The sequence below is a fragment of the Amblyraja radiata genome, chromosome 19 (assembly GCF_010909765.2).
Source record: "Amblyraja radiata isolate CabotCenter1 chromosome 19, sAmbRad1.1.pri, whole genome shotgun sequence".
NCBI classification, from domain to species: domain Eukaryota; kingdom Metazoa; phylum Chordata; class Chondrichthyes; order Rajiformes; family Rajidae; genus Amblyraja; species Amblyraja radiata.
The window spans coordinates 29,929,694-29,951,609 of record NC_045974.1 but is presented as its reverse complement, the minus strand read 5'-3'; the positions used below and the strand labels follow the sequence as shown (position 1 = coordinate 29,951,609).

Below are 21,916 nucleotides of genomic sequence, written 5' to 3'. Positions count from 1 at the left end.
CACATTTCTGAAGATCTCTCCTAGTCGGAGAATACTGATGCAATTATAAAGAAAGCACATTAGCGCCTCTACTTCCTGAGAAGATTACGGAGAGTCGGTATTTCAAGGAGGACTCTCTCTAACGTCTACAGGTGCACAGTAGAGAGCATGCTGACCGGTTGCATCGTGGCTTGGTTTGGCAACTTGAGTGCCCAAGAGCGGAAAAGACTACAAAAAATTATTAACACTGCCCAGTCCATCATCGCCTCTGACCTCCCTACGATCGAGGGGATCTATCGCAGTTGCTGCCTCAAAAAGGCTGGCAGCATCATCAAGGACCCACACCATCCTGGCCACACACTCATCTCCCCCCACCTTCAGGTAGAAGGTACAGGAGCCTGAAGACTGCAACGTCCAGGTTCAGGAATAGCTACTTCCCCACAGCCATCAGGCTATTAAACTCAACTCATACAAAACTCTGAACATTCATAGACCATTATCTGTTTATTTGCACTTTATCTGTTTATTTATTCATGCGTGTATATATTTATATAATGGTATATGGACACACTGATCCGTTCTGTATTATTCATGCCTACTATATTCTGTTGTGCTGAAGCAAAGCAAGAATTTCATTGTCCTATCTGGGACACATGACAATAAACTCTCTTGAATCTTTTATTAAGCTACAAGAAACTGTAGATGCTGGAATCTAGAGCAAAACACCAAGTTCTGGAGAAACGCAGTGGGTCAAGCAGCATCTGTGGAGGAAATTACATGGCGTTTTGAGTCGGGACCCTTTTTCAGACTGATTAAGTAGAGAGGAGAAAGCTGAGAAGTGAGGGCGGGACATACTATATATTGACAACTACTACAAACCCGCAGACTCCCAGTTACTTTGACCACACCTCTTCCCAATCTGCCTCTTGCAAGGATGCCATCCCTAACTCTCAATTTCTCCATCGCTGCTGCATCTCCTGTCAAGATGAGGCTTTCCACTCTAGGACATCCAAGATGTCCTCTATCTTCAGTAAACGTGGAATCCGCGCCTACTGTTGTGGATGGAGCTCTCACCCGTGTCTTGTCTGTGTCCCGCAGGTCTGTTCTTGCTCCCCTTCCCCAGATGCCCAAAGATAGAATTCCCCTGGTCCTCACCTTTCACTCCTCCAGCCCCCGCATCCAACACAGCAGTTTCCAACATTTGCACCACCTTCAATGTGATTCTGCCACTAGCATATCATCCCTTCCCACTCCTATCCACTTTCTGAAAAGACCACTCCCTCTACATTTCTTTGGTTTGCTCACCCTTCCAAACCCAACCTGGTCCTGAGGTTACAGGAGAGAGTAACATCTGTACTTACAGCTCCTCTCTCATTTCTATCCATGGACCTCACAATCTCTTCCGGGTGAGAACAGGTGCACATGGACTTCTGCCTTCAAACCTTGTTTACAGTCGTTATACCAATCATGGACTAGGCGACCATTTTGCCGAAGACATGCATTCAGTCTGCCAAGACCTGCTGGATCTGTCATTGCTAGCCATTTTAACTTCTATTCCCATAATGAAGAAACAGCACAATATATTCCACGAGTAGTTTGCAACTCCATGATAGGAACATAGAATTCTCCAATTTTAATCAATATCTCCCCACTTCCCCCCACTCCAATCAGTCTGAAGAAGCATTCCGACCCAACACGTCATCTGTCCACACCCTCCACAGATGCTGCCTGAGCTGCTGAGATATTTTATTATAGGAAGGAACTGCAGATACTGGTTTAAACCGAAGACAGACACAAAATGCTGCCGTTACTCAGCGGCACAGGCAGCATCTCTGTATAGAAGGAATGGGTGACGTTTTGGGTCTGAAGAAGGATCTCGACCCGAAATGTCACCCATTCCTGCTATCCAGAGATGCTGCCTGTCCTGCTGAGTTATTCCAGCTTTTTGTGTCTTTGTTTGAGATGTTTTATTACATTATTACATTGCTTCCTCAAAGCATTCACTATTTTCCAAGTAACATTATCTATATATTTTTATAAACTCACTTTCGGCCCATTATTTATAATTTGTATGGTATCTAATTTTGCTTTTCCTTTTCTCTCTTTTCCTTTAATTATTAACTTTTTCACTATCCTTTGTATATTCCTAAACATTCCTTCCATAGTACTTCAGATTATACAAGTCTACTTTACTGTTAACTGTATGTGAAAAAGGAGTTCAGTCATTCTAACACGGAGATCACATAGATATGAAAAAGTAAAAAGGTGATCATGAATAGATCCGCAGGCCTTATAGATGTGAAGGCATTAATCCGATTTTTGTTTTTTTCAGATATTAAGATAAACCAACAGTATACTGCATGGTTGCATTGTAAGAATGAAAAATACATCAAAGCAGAAAACTAATCTTTAAGTATTGAAGACTATTGTATGGACAAAGGGAAGCAAGAACAAGCATAGTTGGGAGGTGCCAGTAAACAGCAAGAACTGTTCAAGTAGTGGATTTGAAGGAAAAGCACATGGCATAATATGGTTGGAACTCAGGAAGATGGAACTAGAAAACACATACAAATATTAGTTGTGGTTATATTAACAAAATAGAGGGTTAGAGAAACAAGCAAGGTCTTTTGAGAAAATTAATATTGTAAAATACAGGAACAGAAGCAGTTCACTCTTATCCCTGAAACTGCCTCTCTATTCAATCTATTTCAACTTCAGTATTCTTAAACTCCCCAAGTATCCAAAAACATATCAATATCAGTATTGACTTGTAAGCCCCGAGAGTGGAGAATGCCAAAAATGTACAATGTTCTGAGTAGATACATTTTTCACATCTTATTCCCAAATAACTAAATTCATATTTTGTGTCTAACCAGTTTAAACCAGCATCTGCAGTTCCTTCCCACACATAAATAATGGGAGTTGGATTTGTCTTTTAGGTAACCTTCACAATTCCCCATTCGACACAACAAAATCCATAATCTTAGTATGTAGTTAACATTAAGTTATGAGAAACAGAACATATGTGCAACAGTCAACCTTCTGTGAAGCATTTATAAAACCCATCTCCCACAAAAATAGTTCAATGCTGGAAGAGAACCGTATGAATTTACCCAGCGCTTACTAACTGCAGCATTTACTCAATTCACTAATGTTAAACCAGCGTTCACTAAACACCAATTAAATATGAAATGGAAACATCTACATTTCATTGGATAATAGCTGAATATTCATGTGCTGCCCACAGTTAATCAGAAGATATGCTAAATGTGACAAGAAACGAGTGTATCTTATACTGGGAGTATATATATGTAAGACATTTAGTATATAGGATCCATGATAGTTAAATTCCCTTCTCACACACCTTTGCCTGTGTGTGTGGATGTAATTATGTGAAGCACTTTGGGGTCAATGCAAGTTGACTAAAAATGTGCTATATAAATAAAGAAATTTAAATTTATAAAGGTCTGAAAATTAGTTGAGCATCAGCTTAAAAAAAAAATCAATGTAAATGTTAGTGTAGAGTGTGTCTGGATGTCAAGCAATCAAAACCTTTGCTAATTGACTCTACAGCAGCACTTAGATCTGTATTTCCTACTTAATGTTACTTTAGGAAAATAAAATGTAAACAAGAAAGGTTCAAAGGTGCAATACTGAACCATAAAGCATACTTTATTCAACAAGCTATCTACTAATTATATTCAAACTTGTTATTGCTTTTTTTTTTTTAAACCACTATAAGAATGCTTATTTGAAATTTAATTTACTTCATTATTTCTTATTTCGATGTTCTGTTAACTGAACTAGCTCAATCCAGTAGGTACTTCAGATGGTGGTGGGAACCGAATAGTAACAGTCAATAGAAAAAAGGACAAGATTTTGAGAGAAAATAACACAACAGTCTCGGGAGGGAGGAAATGCAGTAGTGTGAGTCCACAGAACAGTTGGCGCCAGCTTAATGAAGGTAAATGGCCTCCATTAAGGTTGTACGTTCCACGATCAGTATTTTTTTTTGGAAATACTGGGATTTGGAATCAAATAACAACATATTATCAGTAGGATAATTATTTTGATACATTGATGTAGAACCAGGGAACCTCAGAGGGCAGAATGTGAACTGAGCCCCTGGATAGTCAACAGAAGCTTAAAGCCCCTGTCCCACTTACGTGTCCTTAGCACGCTAATTACGCGACCTCATGGTCGCGTTGAGGCGTGATAGTCCCGCGAACGTTGCGCGCGATTTCATGCGCCTGCAGTCGTCTGGAGCGCGTGACGTCATTTGAAGATGGACACAAAATGCTAGAGTAACTCAGCGGTCCCAGCAGCATCTCTGGAGAGAAGCAATGGGTGATGTTTCGGGTCGAGACTCTTGTTCAGTCTGAAAGAAGGGTCTTGACCCGAAACATCATCCATTCCTTCTCTCCAGAGATTCTGCCAGGCCCGCTGAGTTACTCCAGCTTTTTGTGTCTATCTTCAAAGGCCCCACTCTGGGAGTAGAAGTGGGGGCGGACCGGATCCGCAACGGCCGTGAGCCCCAGGCCAAGCTAGACGATCGTTTGCCTGCTTCTGCTGCTGTTGGAGGTGGGACGTTGCGTCGCGCCAGGGTCTTGGGCCTGTCCCACTTTGGCCGTCAGTTACTCGACAGGCCATTGGCGCGCAAAGATTTCATTCGCGACAAAATTGTGGAGCACCGCGCGATACCGCGCACAACTACAAACCCCTCCGCGCTTCTCAGTGGGACTGGCCCCGCGCGGCCACACGATGCCCGTGCGCCTCAACGCAACGACAAGGTCACGTAATTTGCGTGCCAAGGACACGTAAGTGGGACAGGGCCTTAAGGCATTGTGGATGACTGTAGAACCACAGGCTGAAGGTAGAGAAGAATGATGGAAAACACACAGCTGGAGTCAGACATTATTACAGTTGGGGGCTGTGTGGAAAAGACACACCAAGGTTTGTTTTTAAGTACAGGTCTTGGATTAAGTGGCACCAGTAAATGGGGTGATAATTAGTCAGAGCTTGCAAGAAGCAATGCAATGTACAAAAAAGTATTTAAAAATTGGAATTTACCCGTTTAATCTGAAGACAAAATTTAAACTTTACTAATTCAAAAGTAAATAAAACAAATTAACAATTAAGTCCGAAGAAGGGTTTCGGCCCGAAACTTTACCTATTTCCTTCGCTCCACAGATGCTGAGTTTCTCCAGCATTTTTGTCCAAAACAAATTAAGTGATCTTTTCACACAGTAGATGGCGCTCTACAGCAAAGTGAGGGAGTACTAACTAATGTGAAAGAAAATTGATAAAACTAAAATGGCAAAGTACCATCCAGGATAAATGTAAGGGTTTTCCTACTCTTAGCAAACTCAGACACAAAGTAAATGAAGCAGTGGGAGTCGGGAGTGGGTGCCAGAGTTACTCCCCTTCATTTCAGTAACATCAAAGTATGGCTTCATTGGGTAGGGAAAGGATTGGATGGAGGTAGGTGCAAACAGGAGGTTTCAATGTAATTGTGGAAATAGTGTGTGTGAGATGTTGGGATTGGGATTCTCTTTGAGAGCCATTAAAAGATACGTTAAGGACTTCCGCGGAGGAAGAAATGAGCAATGCTGTACAGATTGCAAATTTTGTTGCAGGGTGCCACAAGTGGGGTGATGGGCAGTGGTGAAAGGGGCAAGAAACCAGTCAGCAGGAAAAAAAACTTCAGTAACATCTTGAGACTAGGCTCATATCTGTGAGAGGTGACCTAAACATTACTATCAGGCAACAAAAGATAGGGTAGGAGGAAAGATGTGGTCATGGTTGTACTTTACACATAAACACAGAAGAAATGTAAACATGGGCCATGGTGCAGCTTCTACCAATGGTGAAGTTGAGTAACAGTTTGCCAAATGAAAAATAAATTTGATTTTCTTCCTCGCATAACATTAACTTAGCTTTCGCAAAAAAACTGGAGGAACTTAGCATCTGTGAAGAGAAATGGACTGATATAATTTCATGTTACAACCCTTCTTCCGACTTTTGCTCGAGATTCAAACATCTGCAGTCTCTGTCTCCATTTACTTAGCTGTACTCTACTGAATGGGTCAAAAGTGAGACTCACACGGCACCATCTTTGGTTAATACCAAACAACTTTTAAAACTGAATATTGACCAACAATTATTGAGTACTGACATGGAAAACGTGCATAACAGAACATGCTGAGTCGATTGGACTGTGATGCTTATATGTACAAATTCTACTGCAACACTGGCTAATGGGACAAATTTATGGGAATAAAAGGAGCAGATATTTCATAGATGTATTCCAAATAGGAGACAGCGATAAAGGTCAGCATATTTTAAATTCATTACCTTAAATTTTGTTTGATGGTCATCTGGGACAGTGTTTTTATCTGGACAGCTACAACAGCTACCCATGACTTACTCAGAAGACCGGCTGATCTCTAAAAATGAAACATTTAAAGATGAGATATCATCAAATTACAGTTGATGGTTTGCATAGCATTTCATTTTATAGGAAAACATCAAGGAAGTCACAAAAGAAAAACAAAATATAATCAAAGCTTCACTCCAGATTTTTTAAAAATTTTACTCTGCTAGTATCCCAATCTTATATATACATTTTAGGAAGATCCAAATAAGTGTGGGTGGGAGTTTACACAAAAATAGACAAAGTGATGGAGTAACTCAGTGTGTCAGGTAGCAGCTCTGGAGCACATGGATAGGTGATGTTTTGGGTCGGAACCCTTCTCCAGGCAGAAGGGTCTCAACCCAAAACGTCACTTACCCATGTTCTCCAGAGAAGCTGCCTGACCTGCTGAGTTACTCCAGTACTTTGCATCTTTTTTTAATACATTTCATGTGCCGTTTATGAGGATATACCATATTATTATTGCCAGTCAGCAGCTTGCATAATGCTAAAAATACAAAGAATATAGATTCCAGCACAATATCTATCAATGAATATGAATCGATGAACTGCATAGCATTCTAAAGTTAAATAAAATATTATTTAAGTACTGCTGGAATCGCATGTGGGACAATTGTTCTGAATTAAAAACATAAATGTTACAACATTTTTTAAATTTAAGCAATTTATCACAAACAGTAAATGTGGGGAGAGATTCTCAAATCAGATACTTGTTTGTAAGAGTCTTTGAAACATGCTTAAAATCATGATGATTAATAACTGCAGCATTTACAATTGTAGGCTGTAAGATTTTTTTTTGTCAGTGATCAATCTCAATTATCTCTCAGCATTGTATATTTCAACATTATATTTTGTAATATTTTGCCCTCAAACATTTTCCGGTCACACTGAAAACTAAAACCATTGACTCACCATTTTGGATATTGTGCTAAATAAAAACAATATGCTGGGACACCGCCCTAAGCAATAATTTATAGGAAAAGAAAGCCAACTCCCTGATCAGAAGATTTTTAAAATATATACTAATCCAAAAATAATTTGTGGAACCTGTTACAATCAAGTTTCCCAAATGGAAACAGCCACTCAAATGACATATCCGCTGATGTTGTTCCAGCTGACTAATGAGGAGCAAAGTTGGAATCAGCATCCTCGCTCCTGATTGATGCCAATCTTGGCAGTTTTTACAGCTCAGAATGATTTCATTATCTGCTTCTCCATTTGCGGTTGTTTGTAAGGTCAGAATATGGCGTTTTTTCCAAAGTAAAATCTTGTGTGACTTTTTAAACAAAGAGCCAGATCTTCCATTGACTGGGGAGACAACGGAACTTGCTAGTCGCTTGCCTGTGGGCTAGACTTATTTTTCCAATGTGTGTCCAAGTGCAGACTTCCAGTCAGAGGCGAGCTTCAGGCTAGTTGGCAAAACCCAGACTAGCTCAGAGCTTTTCCAGAATGCCTTTTACAACTGAGACTCGGCATCAGGCTTAGCGGCTATCAAACTGTCATAGACATGTTAAATGCCTTTAACATTATTGAAACATAAAGAAAACAATCAAAATACTAAAAAAACTCTTGCGTGCACAAAAAAGTTTAAATTAAGTGAATTAAGAGAAACCTTCTATGAACTTCCTATTCATTTCAACAGTGTCATTATACTTAAAAGTGTTCTAACCAAAACCGGGGACAGTAAATGTTGCCCCACAGGTTACCAAAGCCAGAGAGAAAGTAAACCAAGTGGAAGGGCATGTTTCTGAAAAAAAATAATTGAAAAGTTGAAATGTAAAATTGGTCTTAAATCTTGATTAGCATACACTGTATGTAATAAATGATATGAGGACACAAGATTTTCTAGCATGAAACGAGAAATATAAAGGTGCACATTTTGGGTAGGAATGAACTGACTGAATCTTCTTGCTCTTGATAAAAGGGTCTAATGAAGGTTATATAATGATTTAATAATGGACTTTTTTTAATTATGAAGGGCTTTGGTGGAATGACGGTCAATGAGAAATCCAGTAGAGAATTTAGAAGAGACATATTTACCAAGAGCTGGGACAATGTGGAATTTATAATATGTATGGGGTGATTGAAATGAATGGTATAGAGATTTATAAGGTACTTCGACAAGCATTTGAAGAACATGGAACGAGAGGGTTACACTGATAGATTTGGATGAAGAAAAATAAGAGCAGACTCCAGTGAAGACTAAATGTCAACATGGATTGGAAAGGCGAACTGGCTTGTTTCTGTGCCATATATTGTATGCAATTCTCTGTAACCAAGCATAGAAGTCCATGAAGTATAAAGTAAGCCAAAGTATAATCACAGCAAATAAGTAAAAAGGTGTTGCCCAAAACAGCATACTCAATTTTATGAGACACTTATATAAACATTCAAAAGGCTTTCCAAATCTTATAAATGATCATACCAATGCAGTGCAGGGGAGTTGATGACAATTACTATAATAAGGAACACACATATAATTCACTATCTGCTCAATTAAGATCTGTTAATAGTCATTGGGCTGCACGAGTATGCATAAGTCATCAGTAAGAAAAATTGTGCTTTATTTCAAATGTAGAGAAATAACTGCATTACATCTGTAAACGTTTATTAGAATATTCAATGACATGCTGAATCCCCTTAAACTTCCAAGAAAGTAAATGCGCTGATACAATACATCAATGTGCTGGGCCACATTCTTCTACAGTATACACACCAATGAAAACTGGCATAAAGTCTCCCGATTCCCCCTTTCTGAAGTCAATAAGTAGTTCTAAAGTTGTGTTGTTGTTGAGTGAGAGATTGTAGTTGCAGCACCAGTCAAACATGTCTTCTATCTCTCTCCTGTGCACTGACCCATGATTCATTCGTCTGTGAATTTATTAATGGCATTGGATCTGTGCTTTGCCACACAGTCATAACCAGACACTTGAGTGCAAAATGTAGGCTGCTGTGAAATATTGGGGGAGTGCTGTGCTGTTGGAGGTGCCTTTTTTCAGATGAACCATTAAACCAATGTCTCAACCACTATCATAAGTGCAAGAGTGGTACAGCACTATTTCGAAGAAAAGGAGAGTTGTTCCTGGTGAATTTGTATAAATAAATATGGAAACTGGGAAAATTTATATTGAGGTATATTGAAATTATATTGAAATTATATTGAAGCTGTAGTAAAGCAAATATTTTGCATCTGCCCATGTTGTGTTAACAATCCAGGGAACCATATTTCTAACAAGATAATGGGGAATTAAAGGATCTAAATGTTGACACATTCTCTGCAAGTGTGATAGCTTTCATCTATGGTTTTAAAAGCAGTGGCTGCAGATGTAGTGGAGGCATTGAAGATGATCTTCCAAAGTTCTCTAGATTCTCAAGTAGTCTCAAGTGTAAAACAATAGTAATGTAAGAAATATTACATGGATATTGAAGAAAGAAGGGTGAGAAAAAACTAACTTGAAATCAGTGGTCAGGGAAATATTCTATTATTGAGAACATAATAACAGGGCACTTAGAAAATCATAGTATGATTAGGCAATCAACATAGTTTATATTTGTAATTATTATTTGACAAGCTAATATTGAGAATGCTAATGCAGGATAGGTAAGCAGGAAAACAAGTCAAGTCAAGTTTAGTGTCATATACACAAGTCTGGTGAGGTTTAGGTACAATCATTTTTTTGCTTTCAGGCACATAGACCCAGACAACACACAAAATATAAATTATACATAATTACACAAAATTCTGCAAGACATTAAAAAAGAAACAACCTTTCAAAAGAGTAAGACATTTGTGTAAAACACACTTAAAAAAGAAAACTAGTCCATGGCAGCTCAATAGGTGATCTGAGAATGTGTAGGAAGGAACTGTAGATGCTGGTTTAAACCGAGGATAGACAGAAAATGCTGGGGTAACTCACCGGGACAGGCAGCATCTCTGGAGAGAAGGAAGGGATGACGTTTCGGGTCGAGACCCTTCTTCATAGCAAAAGGATTTGAGTATAGGAGCAGGGAGGTTCTACTGCAGTTGTACAGGGTCTTGGTGAGACCACACCTGGAGTATTGCGTACAGTTTTGGTCTCCTAATCTGAGGAAAGAAATTCTTGCCATAGAGGGAGTACAGAGAAGGTTCACCAGACTGATTCCTGGGATGCAAGGACTTTCATATGAAGAAAGACTGGATAGGCTCGGCTTGTACTCGTTAGAATTTAGAGGATTGAGGGGGGATCTTATAGAAACTTACAAAATTCTTAGGGGGTTGGACAGGCTAGATGCAGGAAGATTGTTTCCGATGTTGGGGAAGTCCAGAACAAGGGGTCACAGTTTAAGGATAAGGGGGAAATCTTTTAGGACCGAAATGAGGAAAACGTTTTTCACACAGAGAATGGTGAATCTCTGGAATTCTCTGCCACAGAAGGTAGTTGAGGCCAGTTCATTGGCTATATTTAAGAGGGGGTTAGATGTGGCCCTTGTGGCTAAAGGGATCAGGGGTTATGGAGAGAAGGCAGGTACAGGATACTGAGTTGGATGATCAGCCATGATCATGTTGAATGGCGGTGCAGGCTCGAAGGGCCGAATGGCCTACTCCTGCACCTATTTTCTATGTTTCTATGTTTCTAAGATCATTGCAATGGTTCTTCAAGTAATTGAAAATTAAAGCTCAAGAAAGGTAGATTATAAAGTTAGGATGTCACTTCCTTCAATAACTAAAGCTGGAAAAGGGTTAGGAATGAGTACCTATAAAAGTGTTGTGCTAAAGCAATGAAGATGATTCCCTTCTCACTACAGTCATCTCAATCTTACTGTGAGATTGTGAAATACTCTGCCTCTACTTCTTACAGGACATGTACTCAGAATGACACCAGAACATGCACCTAAGATGGCAATGACATGGCAACCTGACGGAAGAAGGAAAAGAGGCCGACCAAAACCAAAACATTCCAGAAGGATTTGGAAGCCGGGGACGCTAACCTAACGAGGGTGGAAGACGTCACACATGACCGAACAGAATGGCAAAAGTTAGCTATATTTCTATGTTTCAGACTCAATGTGATCTGCAATGTTCCATTGTTGAGGGAAGATTGGGGTTGTGCACGTTGGGTCAAGAACCTGATAGTTGTAAAGTTGTAAGAAAGTGGATGTTCCTCAACCTGATGATATGTGACTTACGGGTTCTGTACTAACTCCCTGAAGAGAGCAGTGAGAGAAGGGCATGATCCGGATGGTGGGACTCCTTTATGATAGTTTCTGCCATCTTGAAGCCGTCTTTATTGGTGGGGAGGCATGTGCTCAAGATGGACTGGGCTGTCCAGCACGCTGCATCTTCTTGTATTAACGTGCATTGGAATTGCTGTACCGGCCCAAGATGCAGCTAATCACGACACTTTCTGAGGAGGTTTGTAATTGGCGATATGCCAAATCTTTTTAAACGCCAGAAACTAGAGGCACAGTAGGGCCTTCTTTGTGATTATATCGATGTGTTGGGTCCAGAATATGCCGCTGCCAGTGGAATTTGAATCACCAACGAAAAATAGCACGTGGTCTTCCGATTCCCCCTTTCTTGGTCTTGTTAACGTTGAGTGAGGGGCTGTTTTTGTGGAACCGCTAAACCAGGTATTCTAATTCCCTCCTACATACTGACTTGTCACCACCCATGATTTTTGCCATCAGGCCCTGGGGATTTATCAGCCTTCAGTCCCATCATGGTATGTTAGCTTTCATAGCAAAAGGATTTGAGTATAGGAGCAGGGAGGTTCTACTGCAGTTGTACAGGGTCTTGGTGAGACCACACCTGGAGTATTGCGTACAGTTTTGGTCTCCAAATCTGAGGAAGGACATTATTGCCATAGAGGGAGTGCAGAGAAGGTTCACCAGACTGATTCCTGGGATGTCAGGACTGTCTTATGAAGAAAGACTGGATAGACTTGGTTTATACTCTCTAGAATTTAGGAGATTGAGAGGGGATCTTATAGAAACTTACAAAATTCTTAAGGGGTTGGACAGGCTAGATGCAGGAAGATTGCTCCCGATGTTGGGGAAGTCCAGGACAAGGGGTCACAGCTTAAGGATAAGGGGGAAATCCTTTAAAACCGAGATGAGAAGAACTTTTTTCACACAGAGAGTGGTGAATCTCTGGAACTCCCTGCCACAGAGGGTAGTCGAGGCCAGTTCATTGGCTATATTTAAGAGGGAGTTAGATGTGGCCCTTGTGGCTAAGGGGATCAGAGGGTATGGAGAGAAGGCAGGTACGGGATACTGAGTTGGATGATCAGCCATGATCATATTGAATGGCGGTGCAGGCTCGAAGGGCCGAATGGCCTACTCCTGCACCTAATTTCTATGTTTCTACCCAACATCATTTCTTGCCCAATGTGAATTTTCTTAAGTCACCCTAGATCCTCTGGCCACGAGTACATCAGGGAGATTGTTTGTGTCCTCCTTAGTGAAGACGGATCCAAATTACCTGTTCAACTCGTCTGCCATTTCCTTGTTCCCTATAATAAATTTGCCATTTTCAGTGTTCAAGGGTCCAACTTTGGTCTTAACTAATTTTTTCCTCTTCACATACCTAAAGAAGCTTTTACTATCCTCCTTTATATTCTTGGCTAGCTTACCTTCTTATCTCATCTTTTCTCCCCGTATTGCCTATTTAGTTATCTTCTGTTGTTCTTTAAAAGTTACCCAATCCTCTGGGTTCCCGGTCATCTTTGCTAAGTTATGCATGTTCTCTTTTATTTATATACAGTCCCTGACGTCCCTTGTCAGCCACGGTTGCCCCTTACTTCCCTTGGAATCTTTCTTCCTCTTTGGAATGAACTGATCCTGCACCTTCTGTATTATTCCCAGAAATACCTGTCATTGTTGTTCTACTGTCATCCCTGCTAGAATATCTTTCCAGTCAACTTTGGCCAGCTCTTCCCTCATGGCTCCATAGTCCCCTTTGTTCAACTGTAATACTGACACCTCCGATTTATCCTTCTCCCTCTCAAATTGTAGATTATCATATTAGGGTCACTATCTCCTAATGGCTCCTTTACCTCGAGTTCCCTTATCAAATCCGGTTCATTACACAACACAAACTACAAAAATGCCTTCTCCCTGGTAGGCTCCAGTACAAGCTGCTCTAAGAATCCATCACGGAGGCACTCTACAAACTCAGTTTCTTGGGGTCCAGTACCAACCTAATTTTCCCAATCTTACCTGCATGTTGAAATCTCCCATAACAACCGTATTACCTTTACGACATGCCAATTTTAACTCGATTCAACTTGAACCCTATATCCAAGCTACTGTTTGGGGGCCTGTAGATAACTCCCATTAGGGTCTTTTTACCCTTACAATTTCTCAGTTCTATCCATACTGACTCTCCTAATGCTATGTCACCCCTCGCAAGGGATTGAATTTCATTCCTCACCAACAGAGCTACCCCACCCCCTCTGCCCACCTGTCTGTTTTTTCGATAGGACTTGAATATTCAGTTCTCAGCCCTGTTCCTCTAGCAGCCATGTCTCTGTAATTCCCACAACATCATACTTGCCAATTTCTAACTGAGCCTCAAGCTCATCCACTTTATTTCTTATACTTCGTGCATTCATATACAACACTTTGACTTCGGTATTCACCTCCCCTCTGACTCAAAGACAAAAAGGACAAAGGACATTTATTATCACATACACCAATTGGGGCAGTGAAATTTGAGTTACCATGCAGCACACAAATAAGATAAACACAACACTAGAATTTAACATAAAACATAAAAAACATCCCCCCACAGCGGAGTCAACGTTTCCCACTGTGAGGGAAGGCACGAAGGTTCAGTCCTCTTCCTCAGTTCACCCGTGGTCGTTGCCTATTGAGGCCTCCGTAGTCGCCGCTACGGGCCATATGTTTCAGGCCCTCGAACGGAAGAACACTCTCAGCAGCCAGAGCCTCCGAATTGGCCGCTTTCTTCCGGAGACCGCGGCTTCTGAAGTCCACAGGCCAAGCTGGGCGGAGATTCAACGCTGGCGACCTCGGCGAGAGATCCCAGGTCTCCGCGGCTGGAAAGTCAGCGCCGCCCGCGGCTGGAAGCGCCGCAGACCACAGCTCCGCAGACCACAGTCGGCAGTCCCAGCACTCCGGAACTCCAACATGGCGACCCCAGTAAGGCATCGCTCGCTCCACGGTGGAATCCAGTGCTGCGCTGCCACTGCTGAAGCTGAGGCTCTGGCCGGTCTCCAGCAGGAAAGGCTGCGCCAATCCAGGTGGTAGGCCGCGAGGAGGGGGGCAAAGATGCGGCTCGGAGAATAGTCGCATCCTCGACCAGGAAGTGACGAAAAAAAGTTTCCCCCTTCCCCCAGATAAAAAAGACCAAAAGACCTCCAAAAACAAACTTTAAAACAGACTAAAAATAACAAAATGAATGAAAGGAAAGACAGCTGCAGGCTAGGCAGCCACACTCAATGGCGCCACCACCCCGGTTACTATTGGCCCTGACCTTACTCTCTTATCCCTTCTCAAACTTTCCTTCCCATTAATTCGGGTTTCTTTTGTAACTTATCCTGTACTCGCTTCCCCTTTAACTCCATCTTTATACTCCCAATTTGTCAATCCCTCCCCCCCCACTATTTAGTTTAAACCCACACGTGCAGCACTAGCAAACCTGCCTGCCGGAACGTTTGTCCTCCTCCATTTACGGTGCAACCCGTCCCTTTTGGGCAGGTCACCCCTACCCCAGAAGAGATCCCAGTGGTCTATAAAGCTAAATCCTTGCTCCCTGCACCAGCCCCCCAGCCACACATTCAGATCCCCTATCTACCTGTTCCTGTCCTCACCAGCACGAGGTACTGGAAGCAATCGAGAGATAAACAACGTAGAAGTCCTGCTTTTCAGTCTTCTTCCTAACTCTCTAAACTCGCGTTGCAGAACCTCCTTCCTCTTCTTCCCGACGTCGTTTGTGCCCACATGCGCAACTACTGCCGGCTGTTCGCCTTCCCTCTCGAGGATGTTCTGGTCGGTTTGTGATTAATATTTCCTCTTATGATCTAATATACCTCTCTAAGATCACCCCTCATTCTCCTGCGCCCCAAGGAATAAAGCTATAGACTGCTCGACCTCTCCCTATATCTCAGGCCCTCAAGTCCTGGCAACATCTTGGCAATTCCTCTCTGCACCCTTTCCAGCTTAAATGATTCCTAAAATGATTTAAATCCATAAGGTGCACACTGCAAGCATTTATCGCATATATATTAAAACAGGTTTTGATGCAACTGCACAGGACTTTGATGAAATCACAGCTGGAGCAGTGTAAGAAGATTTGATCTCTATCGCAAAAGAAGGTTATACTTGTGGAAACAAAGAACTGCAGATGCAGGTTAATGCACAAAATGACATAAAGTGCTGTAATAACTCAGCAGGTTAGGCGGTATCTCTGGAGAACATGGATAGGTGACTTTGGGTCGAGACCTTTCTTCAGACTTTAAGGTTATCATTGCCTTGGCTGTGATACAATGTAGCTGCAGTGCCCTCCATAATGTTTGCGATAAAGACCCATCATTTATTTATTTGCCTCTGTCCTCCACAATTTGAGATTTGTAATAGAAAAAAAATCACATGTGGTTAAAGTACACATTGTCAGATTTTAATAAAAGCCATTTTTACACAATTTTTATACATTTTGTGGAAATGTGGAAATTACAGCAGTGTTTATACATAGTCCCCCCCCATTTCAGGGCACCATAATGTTTGGGACACAGCAATGTCATGTAAATGAAAGTAGTCATGTTTTGTATTTTGTTTCATATCCTTTGCATGCAATAACTGCTTGAACTCTACGATTCATGGACATCACCAGTTGCTGGGTGTCTTATCTGGTGATGCTCTGCCAGGCCTTTAACATAGAAACATAGAAACATAGAAACATAGAAAGTAGGTGCGAGAGTAGACCACCAGGTCCGTCGAGCCCGCACCGCCATTCGCTCATGGCTGAACACTAAACAGACACACTTACCCACAAACAGTAGACACAAGACACAGAACACAAGACACTACCCTCCCCTTTATACCGCTATCACCCCTCTCCACCCCAAAAACCTCGTGATCTCCTGGGGGAGGCAAAAAACCGGATAAAAACCCAGGTCCAATTCGGGAAAAAAATCCGGGAAATTCCTCTCCGACCCCAATCTAGGCGATCGACACTTGTCCAGGAGATCACTCAGGTCTTACTATACTAACCATACCTAGGTCCATATCCCTGCCCTCTCCCCGTAGCCCCTTATCCCCTTGGCAGCTAAAAAACCATCTATTTTAGTCTTAAATATATTTAAAGTTTCTGCTTCCACTGCTCCCTGGGGCAGTGAATTCCATAAATTAACCACCCTCTGGGTGAAGAAGTTCTTCCTCATCTCAGTTTTAAAAGAGCCCCCCCTTATTCTGCAACTATGTCCCCTAGTTCTAGTTTCCCCGATCATTGGGAACATCCTCGGTGCATCCACCCGATCAAGGCCCCTCACGATCTTATATGTTTCAATGAGATCGCCTCTCATTCTTCTAAACTCCAAAGAGTAGAGTTCCAGCCTACTTAACCTTTCCTCATATGTCAATCCCCTCATTGCAGGAATTAATCTTGTAAACCTTCGCTGCACTGCCTCCAGGGCTAGTACATCCTTTCTTAAGTATGGACCCCAGAACTGTACACAGTATTCCAAATGTGGTCTCACTAATACTGTGTACAGCTGCAGCAAGACCTCCGTGTTTTTATACTCAATCCCCCTAGCAATAAAGGCCAAAACTCCATTGGCCTTCCTGATTGCTTGCTGCACCTGCATACTAACTTTTAGTGATTCATGTACTAATACCCCTAGATCCCTTTGCGTTGCATTACAACGCAGCTCCTCCTCATTTAGAAAATAACTTGCCCTATCATTTTTTTTCCCAAAGTGAATGACTTCACATTTATTAGTATTAAACTTCATCTGCCAAGTTGTTGCCCACTCACCTAGCTTATCTATATCCTTTTGCAGACTCTTCCTATCCTCCTCATCCCCTACTTTTCCTCCCATTTTTGTATCGTCCGCAAATTTTGATATATTACACTTGGTTCCCTCCTCCAAATCATTTATATAAATTGTGAACAACTGGGGTCCCAGCACCGACCCTTGCGGAACCCCGCTAGTTACCGGTTGCCATCCCGAGTATGAACCATTTATCCCCACTCTCTGCTTCCTATTTGTTAGCCAATCCTCTACCCATGCTAATATATTACCCCCAATTCCATAATTTTTTATTTTTAGCAATAGTCTCTTATGTGGCACCTTGTCAAAAGCCTTTTGGAAGTCCAAGTATACCACATCCACCGGTTCCCCTTTATCCACCCGGGTTGTTACTTCCTCAAAGAATTCGAGCAAATTCGTTAAACAGGACTTCCCCTTCACAAAACCATGCTGGTTCTGTCCGATGAAGTCATGTTTATCCAAGTGCCCCGTTAGTGTTTCTTTAATAATTGTCTCTAACATTTTACCCACCACCGATGTTAGACTAACCGGTCTATAGTTACCCGCTTTCTGTTTACTTCCTTTTTTAAATATAGGTGTTACATTGGCCATTTTCCAATCCACTGGGACCGTTCCTGCCTCCAGGGAGTTTTGGAAAATTATCACCAATGCATCCACAATCCCCACCGCTATCTCCCTCAAGACCCTTGGATGTAATCCATCAGGCCCAGGGGATTTATCCTCCTTCAGTCTCATTAATTTCCCTAATACCACCTCCTTGGTGATCTTAATAGTATTTAGCTCCTCCATTCCTACCGCCCCCTGTTTATCCAACGTTGGAATATATTTTGTGTCTTCTATGGTGAAGACTGATACAAAATACTCGTTTAATGCCTTTGCCATTTCCATGTTCCCCACCAACAACTCTCCAGTCTCACCCTCCAATGGACCAACGTTCACCTTAGCCACCCTTTTTCTTTTTATATAGCTATAAAAACTCTTACTATTAGTTTTTATGTTGTTTGCTAAATTCCTTTCATAGTCTATTTTCCCCGTCTTAATTAATCTCTTAGTTATTTTTTGCTGACCTTTAAATGCTTCCCAATCCTCTACCCTCCCACTATCTCTGGCTACCTTATATGCCCTTGCCTTCAGCCGAATACTATCCTTTATAGTTTTACTGAGCCATGGCTGACTGTTCTTACCCTTACCCCTTTTTTTCTTCATAGGAATAAATTTATTGCAGCCATCTTTAGCTTATGCTTGTTTTGGGGCGAGTCCCCTTCAGATTTCTCTCCAGCATATAAAAGGCATGCTCAAATGGGTTCAGATTGGGTGATTGACTTGGACACTCAAGAGTTGACCATTTTATAGCTTTGAAAAATTCCTTTGTTGCTTTAGCAGTAAGTTTGGGATCATTGTCTTGCTGTAGAATGAACCGCCGGCCAATGAGTTTTGAGGCATTTGTTTGAACTTGAGCAGATAGGATGTGTCTATACACTTCAGAATTCATTATGTTACTATCATCAGTAGTTGTATCATCAATAAAGACAAGTGAGCCAGTTCCTTCAGCAGCCATACATGCCCAGGCCATAACACCCCCACCACCGTGTTTCACAGATGAGATGCTTTAGATCTTGGACAGTTCCTTCTCTCCTTCATACTTTGCTCTTGCCATCACTCTGATATAAGTTAATCTTCGTCTCATCTGTCCACAAGACCGTTTTCCAGATCTGTGGTTGCTCTTTTAAGTACCTCTTGGCAAACTTGGCTATCCTATTTTTGCGGTTAACAAGTGGTTTGCATCTTGCAGTTTAGCCTTTATTTCTGTTCATGAAGTCTTCTGTGGACAGTGGTCATTGATAAATCTACACCTGACTCCTGAAGAGTGTTTCTGATCTGTCAGACAGTGTTTTTTTTTTCTTCCTTATTATAGAGAGAATTCTTCCGTCATCAGCTGCGGGGGTCTACCTTGGCCTGTCAGTCCCTTTGCGATTAGTAAGCTAACAAGTGGTCTCTTTCTTCTTAATGATTTTCCAAACAATTGATTTTGGTAAGCCTAAGGTTTGGCTGATGTCTCTAACAGTTTTATTCTTGTTTCTCACTCATAATGGTTTCTTTAACTTTCATTGCACAACTTTGGTCCACAGGTTGATAAACAGCAATAAAAGTTTCCAAAGGTGATGGAAAGACTGAAGGAAAGACTAGGTGCTGAGAACTCTCTTATACCTGCATTAAGGAAGCAATTAAACACACCTGAGCAATTAGAAACACATGAAGTCATGTGTCCCAACAATTATGGTGCCCTGAAATGGGGGGACTATGTATAAACGCAGCTGTAATTATTACATGGTGAAACCAAATAGTGTAAAAATGGCCTTTATTAAAATCTGACAATGTGCACTTTAACTACATGTGATTTTTTTTTCTATTACAAATCGTGGAGTACAGAGGCAAATAAATAAATGATGGGTCGTTGTCCCAAACATTACGGAGGGCACTGTACATGTGGTTCATTCCTGAGAACAGAAGTGTGTACAGTGAGAAGATAGGAAGGAAGATTGGCCCATACCAAGGCTAAGAAAAAGAAAGGTAATTTCATGAACACATTTAAGATTGTGAAAGGTATTAACTGAGGGAACTAGTTGGAACAAGAACTAGGGGAAAGTGTCTAAAAATTAGGGTTCATCTACTTAGGACGGAGATTAAAATAATGATTTTGAAATTCAGAGCTGGAAATCTTTGGAATTCTCTAACTCAATGGGCTATGACTGATTGCTCAGTCAATGAATCTGGTAGACCTGTGTGTGTGTAACTGAATGAATAAACATCCTAGTAAATCAACTCAGAGCATTTCATGGTGGTCCCAAACCTATGGAATTAAAAATATTCAAATCCTAGGTGAAGTTTTTAAAAAGCTGCTTTTATAACAAACTTAGCCAGGGATTGATGTTATTTAACTTATTTAAGAGATGAATGATTGCTATAATTGGTCTTCGGTTCTCATTTTTGTGAGGGGGAGGATGCTGGTGGTCAGAAGTGGGCAGCATTTCCAACATTGACTCCTTTTGCAAAGATCCCCATCATAGACAGGAGGGAATCAAGCCCCAAATACAAAACCCCTGTAATCAGAGCACAGGATAAGAAGATAATTTACAGAATAAGAAGATAATAAGATGCTCCATTGATGTAACCTGCTGAGTTACTCCAGCACTTTGTCATTTTGTGTATTAACCTGCATCTGCAGTTCTTTGTTGCTACAAGTGTAACCTTCTTTTGAACCCACTTTCATAGGACTGTCAAAAAGGATATCATAAAATGGCAAAAATTGTAAATGAGGAAAAAAATAGGGCTGCTCTAATAATAAATTATCTTAGTTTATTAAGAACACTGATCCTTATGTTGTTTTTCTCTCTGTATTTCATATTAATGTTAAGAATAGCAAACTGCACAGCACAAATGGTACCCCAGAAAAACAATACCACAGCATGATTAAGAGTGCAACATGGTACAGAACAAGCAAAGCATTTGAAGCACTGCCTTCAGTTTGGTGTGCTGTGGATGCAGCTCAGAACTTGTTCATGACATAAACAGCTAAGTTCAACAGGATTGGAACATAACTTGAATATAAAGAAAGCCTCAGTCAAAGGTAACTGGTTTTCTGTCATTACCTCTAACGATTATTAATGCTTTCTGATATTTTCACATTTATTTCTTCTGAAATCTAACTCACAATATGTAAAAGCATCATTTGCAAAGTCATTATGAGAAAACACGGCTTAATGACAAACTGGCTTAATGACAAGAGTATCATAATCATATTTAAAAATGCTTATCCACAATGTTGGTTCGTAGTTTATTTTTCTAATACATATCTTGAACAAAACTGCTAAGAATTTACTCACCCAAACTTGGCCATTAATGTTCCCAGTCTCTCTCTTAGTGTCGTGAATTCATTCATATTTTAAAAATGTTTATGTGATCATTGAACAGCCATTTTATAGTTTCACCCTGGAAGGAAAAAAAACAAATTTATAAACTAGACCGACAACATGTAATGATTCATGAACATCTAGTGCAGGCGATTGCAAATTGTATGTTTGTCATCTTAAGATTCACTCCCTTTTCAAATAACATAAAGATAATGTTCATCAAAGCAAAATAAACATAATTTTAATCCATGTGGATGTGGTGGGAAGAACAGGGGACACAGTTTTTAGAACTGAAATCAAGAATTCTTGTCTTCAATTAGCTCATCATAATGCCGCATAATTATATTTCGCATTCCAATGCAGCAACAAATATGGGCCAATGTAGCTTAGACAGTGGTTCTACAGCTCTTTCAAAGTGGTTTTTCAAAGCACTGATGAACCACAAAATGTCTTGTAAGTTACCAAGTTTGAGCCTTAAAATGTTCTATCTAAATTGACCAGCCATACTACAAATACCCAAGAAATCCTTTTGCCACGGAGGAAATGTTAACTATAACTCCCCTTCCCATCACTCAGTAATCCATAATTGAAATCAGCAGATTAGC

At 40.9% G+C, this 21,916-nt stretch overlaps 1 protein-coding gene across 2 annotated transcripts in view; it reads right to left on the bottom strand.

Moving 5' to 3' along the window:
• frs2 (fibroblast growth factor receptor substrate 2) overlaps nucleotides 1-21,916 on the bottom strand; it is a 93,498-nt gene that overhangs the window by 20,175 nt on the left and 51,407 nt on the right. For both annotated transcript variants that reach the window (XM_033038153.1, XM_033038154.1), the window contains exons 2-3: nucleotides 21,285-21,390; nucleotides 6,334-6,425 (exon numbers count right to left, since the gene is read on the bottom strand). In XM_033038153.1, coding sequence (XP_032894044.1) covers nucleotides 6,334-6,399 — 66 coding nt within the window. In that variant the 5' untranslated portion in view covers nucleotides 6,400-6,425; nucleotides 21,285-21,390. The remainder of the gene's footprint in view (nucleotides 1-6,333; nucleotides 6,426-21,284; nucleotides 21,391-21,916) is intronic.